Below are 12,242 nucleotides of genomic sequence, written 5' to 3' on the forward strand. Positions count from 1 at the left end.
GGAGGTAGAGCACCATGACCACCAACACTTCTCCTTGATCGAAGAAGCTAGGGTTCAAATGATAGGGGCAGGATTCAAAAACTAGGGTTTTGGGAACGGCGCGAGAGTCCTCTGCGCCACTATTTTCTTTCTTCGTATTATGCGAAGGACGAAAATAGCGGTTACAGCAGTAGGAGTCGGTGGGTTTTGGGGAGGAGAGAGGGCAGAGAGAGGAGAGAAAGAATGAGGGAGAGAGAAGAGAAAGAGAGGAAGAGGTTGAGGGGCATATACCAAGTATATAAAAAAAAGGAGAAATTAAGACCCAGTGTATAGAAAGACTTCGTGTATAAAACTATTCTAAAGAAGCCCAACTTAACGGAGATTGCGAGAAGGCCTCAAACCAAGTTGAGCATTCACCCCCCGTTAATATTATTGTATTGATAGGTAAAATCCGTCAAGAATGCTCCTGTAATTCTGACACCCTGCACATAAGAGCCATAAATTTCATTAAGAGCAAAAACTCAACCCCGTTTTCATTACATAATGAATGCACCCACACCATAGGAATAGGTAAAGATGTGATCATATAGATCTATATATTGTACATTCTTTACAACCACTAGCTATATGATTCGTTTTTTTCATTGAACCCAATTTTTAGGATCTTTGATCATCGGGTTGGGTATCCTCATACGTAGTTCATGATGTTATGGGATTCAACCCTTATTCCCCTCGATGTGCTCCATATCCTTTCTTTTTCCAAAGTCTTGGTTAATGGATTTGCCAAAAGATTTAATATAATCCACACCTATAATACCATCATTTATATATGATCTCACAGTACTGTATTTTCTTCTTACGGATTTAGATTTATCACTATAATAACGGTTTCTTACTCTACCATTAGTAGTGCTACCACAGAATATTAACATAGATAGAACTGAGTTTTTCAAAAATTGAATATCAGACAATACTAATACAATAGCAGTACCATTAGTAGTGCTACCACAGAATATTAACACAGATAGAGCTAGAAAGACCCCACTCACAAACGTATTTTTTCCTATTTATAGTGATATTTTCTCCTACCTGCAGTTATTGAATGAATTTTATCGTGGAGATTTCTTCAATCACGTCCCTATTTCTTTGGATTATGCTTCGGCTGATCTCTTGCGAGCCACGAAATTCTTTCTCCACATCTCTAACCGCTCCTGCCTAAACCACCCTTCTGTTCATGTGCTTTTCTCCCCGGCTCCTAGTGTACCATGTTTCACCTTTTGTCGCTGAAACCACTTTACCACATGGCGCTATTTTTCTACCGCTAACAACGCCTCCTCGGCAGTCTCCCCAATAGCCATCTCGGGTTACTTTACTCTATCAATGATTGAGATCAAACATCGCTGGTTCAACAGTTGAGATTTACCGTCCCTAGTGGTCATATCATTTTTTTTGCCATCCAGCGGTCTTGATTAGTCACACCTTTTAGTTACTTCGTACTTGATTTCGTCTTTCGACGACTATGATTTCTCCCGCACATTTGTCTTACTTATAGCATTAAATAGGCATTAATTATTCCCGCCATCATCAAAACTCGCTCCGACGGCACCAAGCGGCTTTCTCATTCTTCTTCTCGTCTCTTCCTCTTCGACACTCCTTGTTCAACTCTTCCTTTTCTCCAGAGTTATTCTTCTCTAATGGCTCATATTCCTCATCTACACTCATCTTCTAATATTGATTTCAGCCTTTTGAAACCATCCGTGGCCGACCTTTCTCACTTCGCACTTGGTCCTTCTTTGTGGGGCCCCCTAAGGATGACGTTTTTTTCTTTCTCCGCAGAAGGGCTACCCCTGACGGCGGACATCGTTCATCTTTATTCCTGGTCTTCTTCGAAGTCACCTGGAAAAAGCCTTCGCACTTGGCCTAGCATCTCGGAGGCATACTTAGCCCGGCTAGATCAAGTTGAAGCATCCTTCGCCGTTCTATGGCATGACGTCGGGATTTATGATGCCATCTAGCTTTTGAGGACTCCTCCCCAAGCTGACAACCTCCTTCCTAGTGCAGTGTTATGTTTCTAGTCCTCTATTTCGAATGCTTTTTTTTTTTCAGTCGGGGCTTTTTGCTCTAACCTTCTTTGATGTGGCGACAATTCTCAGTCTCTGCCCACACAACACCATCCTATCCATAGACTACAATTGTGACGACGTAACAGAATTTGAGGCCCTTATGGACCCAAATGCGTACCTGGCCTATACCAAATTCGATCATGATGCGGTTCGCAGGTCAGACCTCTTCTCCTGTTACTAGGAAGGAGCACATTGCTTTCTTGCTTTATTGGCTCTTTCGTAATCTCTTCTGTATTCGATCGCAGAAGATCAATCGGGACTTCGTTCCTATCTGTTATATTTGGTTTAGATTTATAGTTATCTAAATTAGAGTTAAATCCAAATCTATTTGGGATTGGATATAATTTAGATTTAATTTGGCATATATGGATTATAATTAGGAGTGTAATTCTAATCTAATTAGAATTAGACTCTAGTTAGGAAACATGTATTATATATACATACTATGGCCAAGTTAATGATGCCGCGACCAAGATTAGATGCCATGTGCTAATTATTCCTAGCTGTCGGGGCTCTAATTAAGTAATCCATGTTGGTCTTGTGGTCCATACGGTCAGGAGCTGCGGCTAATTAGAAGCCATACTCTAATTAAGCCAAGCTATGCACGTTTCGTACGGTCAAGGATCCGCGGCTACTTTAATTTAGCCATACGTCGTACGGGTGAGAGAGAAGCCAATTTTGGAGTTGCTTGTTGCGGCGTTTCGATCTAATTAAGCTTTGGTCTTTTGAGAGATTTTCTTGTACTCCGCCTTTTCGACATTAATAAATTATTTGCTCCGTCTTCGCCCGTGGACGTAGGCCGTTGGCCGAACCATGTAAATATTGGTGTTCTCTTTCCTCTTATCTTTTCTGTTTCCTGTATTAAATTATTTTCTGGATCTATTTTTCGCCGTTCCGATTTTAACACCATCATTGTCGCACTAGTCCATGGCGAAAAACTCGCTCTCAACTCATATTTTTTCTCATTTCTTTATCGGGAGATCTCCAAGTCAATCAAGTCGCTGCCGTCGAAGAATAAGGTAGTCGTTGGTTCAGGCTACGGTGTCCTGTGGTTCATCCAACTCTGCCTGGAGCTCTACTTCCTTATCTTATGTCGGACCCCCCACCCGCGACCTCGTACTTCGACACCTATATTACTACTACAGGTACAAGATTTAGTGGCGACAAATGTCGCCACCATAACCAAATTTGTCGGCACCATAAACGTTTTGGCGGCGACAATTTGTCGCCGTATGCCGCCGCCTAAAACTCCGTCGGTAAAACTATTTGGTGGCGACAATTTGTCGCCGCCAAAAGTTAGATAATTAGCGACGACATATGGTCGCCGCGAAAAGTTAGATAATTAGCGGCGACATACTGTCGCCGCGAAAAGTTAGATAATTAGCGGCGACATATTGTCGCCACCATTTTTCTGATATAAAATTATTTTTTAAAAAAAATAATTGGTAGTAATAGATATTATTAATTTAGTATAAATTGCTAAAAAATAACCTATAATTATAAAAATTTCTCATTCTTAAATTTTAACCTTTAATTTCAATTTAATCCTCTCAAAACCAAATTAAACCCAAGCACTATGGCTCAAACACCTTATAACCAATATATATTAAATCTAATTGAATCTCTATAAAGTATTTAATCATAAAATTAATCCACACAAATAAGTAAGACTGAATCAAACTTTAAATGTTAAGAAGAGCATAAATAATCTTTACAACATAGTTCATCTTAGAAACTTGTCCCATAGCCAATCAAGCCTAGGATAACATTATGGAAGTCAATATTTGTTACAACAATAATAGGAAGGCAGGGCAACCCTTCCAACATTCCAACTTTCCTAACAAGAGCCACGAAATTTTCCAACTTAATACTCATATATCTTATTTGCAACAAACTCATGAACCTCAAAGTTTTGTTCGAGCATTGATAAAAGGACCTCCGAAAAAACCCAAGAACCTCGAAAAAAAAGGATTAAACAACAATAGAATGATGCTATTGGTAACTCCGGAGAAGAAAATGTTCAGTGCATTCATGATTTCACACAGGATAAGAAAAGGACCAGTGTTACGGCAAGTGACACAACAGTACCAGTGTTATAAGTGACACAGCAGTACCAGTGTTACGGCCCCTTCCAGTGCGGCCAATTCTATGAACATATCCAGCAGGGCTTCGAGGCATGTCAAAATTGATTACCTGTCAAAGGTCAGAATAGAATTTGCTTATTGTTGTGAATATAATTAAAACGCTTTCGTTCAAACGTAACTAAGATAGAATACCAAGATGAACTACAAATATACCTATGTGATGACATTCCCAATATATTGGCAAAGTAATCAGAAAATATAAGAAATAATACTTAATGCCAGGTGCTAACTGGAATAGAATTACATTCAAAATAACTAGACAAATAACACACCGTGAAGACATTTTTGAAATCGATTCCTATGACGACTCCAAATTTGGCATCTAAATTTTGCTGGAACTTCTTCTTGGTACTTCTAGATTGCACTTGACTTTCTCTAATTGTATGATCCTTCTCCTTAGTCTGATTATCATCTGTTACTATTAGAATACCAAATAGCCCTGCATTGAACTCCTAAGAAAAACACAGAAGTGAGAGATATAGATAGAGAAAAATAACTGAACTAGTTATCATAGTTACATTTCGTGAGTAACCAAGTTCAGATTACTAATAAAAAGCTACCTTTGACCCAAAAATCAAGAGATTCAAAACTCTCTATACCATAGAAAATATGTATATTATTTTTTAAAAGAAGAAAGCTCAACACCAATCCGCCCATGAAAAAAAAGACCAGAACAAAAGGGGATACATGTTACACCATGATTTTGAATCAGAAGAGAAATTTCAAGAAATGACAGATCTATCCACTCTATCAATAACCGAGCTGATCTGGTGCATCATAGAGGATTTACCTTTTCTATGATTCCTACAAGTTGGATCAGGAAAAAGAAAATCTTGCACAAAAGAAAAGAAAAAAAAGAGAAGCAAATATATAAAAGAAAGCTACCTCAAGAATATGAAGCTGTGAATTTTGTGGCAATTCAGCATTTAAGACGACAGATCTTATTTTGAACTGTAGAAAGCAATGCAACCATTCAAAAAATTTAACCACTGAAGGAGATAGAAATAAAGTTGCAGCAATTAAAGTATAACCACTAAAACTACTACTACACAATTACTTGTATCTAGCAAATCCAAATTCTAAAAGAGATTTACTCTTTTAAGGGCATATTGCTATTTTCTGAGTGTTGAATTTGACGAACAAAGGTTATATATCTGACTTTATTGATCTTTCTAACTGATAGCAATAAATTAACCAACAAGAATATTGATTTTCTTTTTGTGCTAAGATTAGTGTCTGCTTTAGCTTATCTAGTTCAAGAAGGTTCTATAGAGAAGTTTTTATTCTTCTATCCCCATATAGGCTATACTCCTCAAGTATACATATTATAAATTAATAATGGGTAATAATGCGTACGGCGTTGATAAACTGAAAAATTTCCCCTGGTAAACACATATCATGAATGAAAGGAGAAAAAAAAATAATTCAGAACCATACCTTCTCAAGGAACAACCTTAGTCTAAATGCCATATCAATTGAGTTGACAAATATCAAAACTTTTCCTGCAAGAAGCCTGGGCTTTGGCTTTAAGAGAGCTTATATGTAGAGTAGCTTATCATGAGCGCTGCAAGAGATCTGAAAAAAAAGGAAACAAAAAAAAGTAAATAGTAAAAAAAATAACTTTGACACAATATTTACAAGAAAATTCACACCGGGTATGCATCTGGATGAAATACTCATGGGAATATCAGAAGTACACAGCCTCTACTTACCACTTCACTAAGATTCATTGACAGCGTAAATGAATAAAAAAGAAAACCAAAATGATCCAAACTTGGAATTAATCTAGCATAAGAGAATGGTCCCTACCCAATATTGTTCAATATTTCCAGGAATTAGATCACTATTAGATTGGCCTTCTTCAGAGATAGTCAGAATTACAGGCTCGTGCAACAGGAGCTTCTTCAGTTTATCAACATCAGGACTGCCAGACAACAATCACCATCAATAAGAATGCACTACTAACAGTGACAAAATAATTGAAAGGAAAGACAATAATTTGAAATCCATCTTTTGGGTAAGTGGCAATTAAAGACGAACACACGATACAAACAATAGTTGAAAATTACGCTGAATTTTGATGGAAGTATTTAATTACTGAACCTAGTAGTTGCAGACATAAAAATGCACTGACAGCTTCTTGGAATATGAGGGATTAGAGCATTGACAGCTTCTTGGAATATGAGGGATTAGAGCTTTCAAGTCAGCCTCATGTCCATGAGAAAGGAGAAGATCAGCCTGGAAAAGAAACATGAGTAAATAAGGACCTACCTCAAAAAATGAACCCATTAAAGATGTCAAACGACAACATAAATGACCAAGTAAATACCAACACTCAAAGGCCTATAATTACTGAAATTAAATCATAATTTAAAATAGCTGTGGGTTCCGAATCAAAGCAACTCAAATTACACTTCCACTTGTGGAGCTAAGATGGAGTAAGATCTATGATCTCTAAAAAGCCATAAGAATCCAAAGTAAATTTGAAACACCAGAGACCATATTTAAAGTTCCAACTCACCTCGCTGAAGAACTCTTTGTACAAATGATGCCCCGGCATCAGCAACCAAGGCAAGTATATCCCTCGGCATGAAACCCGATGTTTGTGCAATAACATCTCTTATCAACTCATCATTAACACTCTGCAAGCCCAAAAAACATAGCCTTCACTTCAGGAATGCTCAAAAGACATTTGGGTGAAGAAAAAAAAAGGTAATTGTACAAAGAAGAAGCTTCTCCCCTACAAAGTTGTTGTTGGATATTATGAAAAATTCATTAGCTCTTCTATAAGCAGTCCTACGTAACAGTTCNTTCTGGGTTCTCCAATTCTCTCAATTCGCACGATCCTGCCCTCATCAGGATCCTACCCACTGGGGGACCCTTCAACCCCGCAGTGTCTACCATAGTCTCGGTTAATGGTCGGCCTTCACACTCTACTCAAATTACGAGAATCAACAAGTAACGAGAATCAACACGAGCGAAAATCGATTTTCCAAACAACCCATCATCAAAGCCAGACAACAGAACTCCAAGTCTTAAAGACCAACTCACTGAACTCGGATCAACAACCGAAACTAACAGTAGCATCCACTATAACACATTCCTAACATAAAACCGGATAACACGCTGAAACCTTAACATACGAACAGGCCAATTAACCACTGTCCACGCGGTCCCAGAGTTACTCCGTCAATAGACCACAACGAGCTTTGTGGCTAACGATCCCAGGAAACATCCTGCCGTCGCTGTCCCAGAATATCTCTGTCCACAACTCGTAGTGGCTACCAAGCTAGCCCGTGACCCTGGCTCAGCCGAGACTCATCTCACACTTCCGGCTGGTAATTGGCTCTGATACCATATGTGACGCCCCGACTTCCCAGGGGGTCACCCATCCTAGGACTACTCCCGTCCTAGCATGCTTAACTCTCTTAACCTCTTGGGTCTTGCCACCACCCAAAATGCTTAAGCCGGGTTAAGAGTTTAGCCCTATTATATCTCATATATAGGACTATCTGGGGTCTCACAGGAGGCGGAGCCCCCATCTTCGTAGGCGAAGCGAAACCTACGAGGGCGGAGAACGCCGTCGTCCTCCGCGGCGCCGATGGATTTGGCAGAGTTGAGGACGGAGTCGAGGATGGCGCGGGTGGAGGCGAGGATCAGAGGCCTCCGTCGTCACTCGACCATGGCTAGAGAGCGAAAAAATTTTGGGGTTCCGATTGGAAATTAGGGTTTTAGCGCGATGAGGAGGAAGAGAGAGGATGATGAGAGAGAGAGAGAGAGAGAGAGAGAGAGAGAGAGAGAGGGGGGGGCGGAGAGGAGGAGGCGAAAGAGAGAAATTGCGAGGGAGATGGCCTCTTTCAAAGGGAGATGAAAGAGGATGATTTTCTGATCCAAAAAGGCGGAGGGAAGTAAGGGCAGGATGTATGGAAATACTCTGCCGCGACATTTATTAAATATTGGCGGCGACATATAATTGTCGCCACTATTGTTTATGTATTGGCGGCGACATTTATTTGTCGCCACCATTGTTTATGTATTGGCGGCGACATTTTTATGTCGCCACCATTGTTTATGTATTGGCGGCGACATTTTTATGTCGCCACCATATCTTTTACATTCGTGGCGACATCTGTTGTAGCCACGAAAAAGTCGCCGCCAAATCTACTTTATCTTATGGACTGATCCTTGGCTGTCCAAAATCCTTCTCCTCGGGTAATGTAGTGTTTCGAAAAAATAATAGAATTTTATTTTTTTGAAATTAGGATGATTTGTGATTTAATCGACACGTTGAAAAAGTGTAAGGATGTGTCAGATTTGTATTAGAAGTGAAATTGGCCTCAAATTTTAATAAAAAATGCCAATTAATTTCAGCTAGTGCACATTTGCGAAAGTATGCCAAAGGCACACCATATTGAGTCCTAACCATCCCAAATTTGGGAGTTTCAGCTTTATATTTTGGGCCGGAGTTATCATTTCAACTTCTTTATGAGTGAGTTTTAGGAGATTTTAACTAATCCACGCCAAAATTTAGAGTTGCTCCCCGCTGAATTGTAAGGTACATTGACTCTGAATTAGTCAAATTTAATTTGGAAGTCGAATTCATATATATTATTGACTTTCGTTAGAAAATTTACTCGGCTTCAGATTTTTTTAAATTTGGCAGGAATTTTTAGATTTCATCTTTACTTCTATTTTAGTTGAGCTAAGGGAAAGTGTTTATGAAGTTTTAGTTTGATACATAATCAGATTAACACGCTATGTGGGTTAATGTCTACTGAATTCTACGAAATACCTTCTAAATTTTGTAGAATTTCAGCATGTCTTATCATGTATGATTGTAGTGTACCGGATTTTCAATATAAAAGCATGTGCAAATAAAAATAGTAGGAGATATTATTTTTATTGGACATAGAAAAGTAAACGATAACTTAGAAATAATTTGTAATGCAATTAGAATGAAACAGGACATTTGAACTTTTCTGTAAGGAATGGGGCTTATCTTTCAGCCAAAAATTCAAAATATCATAAAAGGGGTCCCATTACAGAATTGGGAATCGGGAACAGTGTCAGAAAATTATAAAAATTTGAGAATATATCAAAACTGATTTTCTAATGCTAGATTTAAAATTTTTTATCATTCCGACATCCGAGAAGTGAAAACGGAGACTAACAGCAATCTGTTAAAAATTTTAGTCGGTAGAGCTTTCGGTAACAAAAAATGATTAAAAACTGAAAAATTAAGATCACGTATATCTGATTGACTTTAATTGAGCATGTTTGTTAAATTTGAGTACAAATGGACATTCAAAAGAGCTCTAACTAAAAATATCAGATCTGAACTAGACTAAACTACAAATTATAATAGTGTTAGGGGCCCATATGTAAACCTAGACCACCTCTCTCTCCCTAATTTATGCCCAACAAGAGAGTAGTGAGGAGGGGGTTTCTTTTTCTCTTTAGACGACACTCTCTCTTTTTCTCTAACATCTTTCTCTCCCTCTCTTGTAATTTCTCTATCAAAGAGGAGAAATTAGAGGAGATTAAGCTTGAAAGAAGCTTGGAGGAGAGAATCAGACTCAAGAACAAGTGTTGGAACTTGGTGGACTTGGGAGCCATGCTGAATTTTTGTGATTTGAGTTGGGGTTTGGGTTAAACTTCTTTAAAATTGATGTATTTAGGATTTTTAGATAATTGTAAACTAGTTTAATAAATAATTCACCATGAATTTGAGGTGTTCTTGAGAATCTAGAAACCTTAGGCTGAAATTGGGTTTTTTGACTGAAATTGGGATTTTTGACCCGATGAGGTTTTGAACTAAATTGATCCTGTAATACTCTCCTTAAAGGTTAGAAAAACACGGCCTATAATTTTAATTTGGAAATCAACGGAAGTTCGATAATCAATTTCGAGTAACGAAGGTCGACATTGGCCGTGGGAGTCCGATTGCAAGTGCCTACAAGCAATCGAAAGTATTGCGAGGTGGGTTGTGTTGCACCGAATGTCTAGAGAGTATTTTATATAAATAATTGATGCATGTTGGTTGGTAGTTTATTTGGTAATTGCACAATTATAGAGCATGTGATTCTAAATGAAGGACTATTATTGTGTAAGATTTAATTATGTGAATGTGATGAATACTTATAATAGCGTAGTTGTTTTATATATTTGATGCTTTCTTATGCAATCTATGTATGAATTTTGTTCCTATTCATGACGCTTTGGGCGGACAGAAAAACTCTGTCCATTAAGCGGGTCTGGTTCCACCTATTTGGGGAAGGGACGGCTGTCACGCCCCGAGGTCCCTTTTGGTTTTAAAATTGATGCGGAAGTGCCCAATTATTTTTTTTTTTTTGAAGCCTTGACCCCAGAAGACGTTAGATCTGCCACAAATACAGGGAATCCACTGTTCACATGGGCAGAGCCTCCCCTGTATTTGCACGGCGTTGCACAAGTACAAGATACAACTACACAGTATAATAATCCACATACAATCACCACATCACATTCATTCCATCACAAGTTTACCATATGATATTCATAATTTTACATCTATCAGTTTAAAAAGTTTCCCACTCGAAAACTTATTTTAAAATACTAAGATTCATGAAAACCAGAAAACCTTTTTTAAAACTGTTTCCCACACGAAAACCTTTTCCTTTAAAAACACACTACCATGAGAGGTAGAAATCATTTTCATCTCATAAGAAAATCATAAGTACTTTATTATTTTCAAAAAATAACATGTGTCCAAATAAAGTAAAACCAACTGAACCATAATGTCTAAGCAGGAGAAATAGATTGGAAATTAAACCGTGATTCACTGGGCTGGAGCACTCTACGATCACTAACCGCGTACCTTACAAACCGTCCCAACTCCGACCAGCAACATCACCTGAAAAGGGGTGGGAGGTGAAAACATGTACACATGTCTCCCCTCCCAGTGGGTACCGCAAACTGACGAGGGCGAGCGGTACTCACCAGTCAAGGAGGATAGCTAAAAGACTAAACAACAGTAATACAGTAGCAATAATATCGGAAGGAAAGGGAATAGTAATAGAACATATAACTACCGCTACTGTAAATTAGAACAGAATGCATACATGGATATCATACTACAGTAGCAACGATGCAGGGGTAAACAACAGTACAGAGGAATATAACTAGTCGCTACTGTAATACATAATGAAGTGCAAGCATGCATCAATCGAACGATCAATCCCAAATATACTCAATCAAGAAACCTGCCATGTCGAACCGCAGACCTCAAGCCTGTGCCACTGCCACTCTACCTATATATATCCCAGACTAGGCCGCTAGGCCCACAGACTGCATATAACCCAAATTAGGCCACTTGGCTCACGAGTCGGATATGCGACCACTTTTCCAAAAAAGAACACCCCCTTGCGGTGGCCAAACCATGGTGTACGTGAAATGCGAACGAATAAGTGGCGATCGATGCTGATATGCTCAATAGCCAGCTGTCGGGAACTAGCCGATAATCACCGCCCCTCGGGGGCACACCGACCAATAGGTCATCCAACCGTAAGGAACACAAGTACGGACTACTCAGGTCAACTAGGATAGAACAACTCAACATCCTTCCGAAGGTATGGAAGTACCGATCACTCAATGTTAACTAACATATATGCACAAGAACCGACCAATAGGTTACAAGAATGTCACGTCATGCATCGGTATAATCCAGAACTAACCGTCAGCCACTAGCCGACAATCCTACCCCTCAGGGTAAACTGACCTTATAGGTCATCAAACAACAAGAGTCACAAAAGCTACCGACTAGGTCACATAAATGTCAAATCATGGATCGGTGTAATCTACTATCATCCGTCTACAACAAGCCGGCAATCCTACCCTCTCAGGGTATACCGACCTCATAGGTCATCAAACGACAGGAGTCAGAGAACCGACCGAATAGGTCACCACAGATAGTCCACTATATTTCTAAATCATGATGATAAATACGGAAAGTAACCAA

General features: G+C 38.9%; 1 protein-coding gene across 1 annotated transcript; it reads right to left on the bottom strand.

The window, feature by feature from the left end:
• On the bottom strand, positions 3,865–6,979 carry LOC109713372 (DEAD-box ATP-dependent RNA helicase 16-like). The gene is made up of 7 exons (XM_020237430.1): positions 6,768–6,979; positions 6,350–6,484; positions 6,056–6,170; positions 5,684–5,821; positions 5,132–5,197; positions 4,519–4,698; positions 3,865–4,295 (listed from the first exon to the last, which is right to left on the bottom strand). The coding sequence occupies exons 4-7, from the start codon at positions 5,714–5,716 to the stop codon at positions 4,167–4,169; spliced, it is 408 nt and encodes a 135-aa protein (XP_020093019.1). The 5' UTR covers positions 5,717–5,821; positions 6,056–6,170; positions 6,350–6,484; positions 6,768–6,979; the 3' UTR covers positions 3,865–4,166.

This window comes from Ananas comosus, linkage group 7 (genome assembly GCF_001540865.1).
Source record: "Ananas comosus cultivar F153 linkage group 7, ASM154086v1, whole genome shotgun sequence".
In the NCBI taxonomy this organism is placed as follows: Eukaryota; Viridiplantae; Streptophyta; class Magnoliopsida; order Poales; family Bromeliaceae; genus Ananas; species Ananas comosus.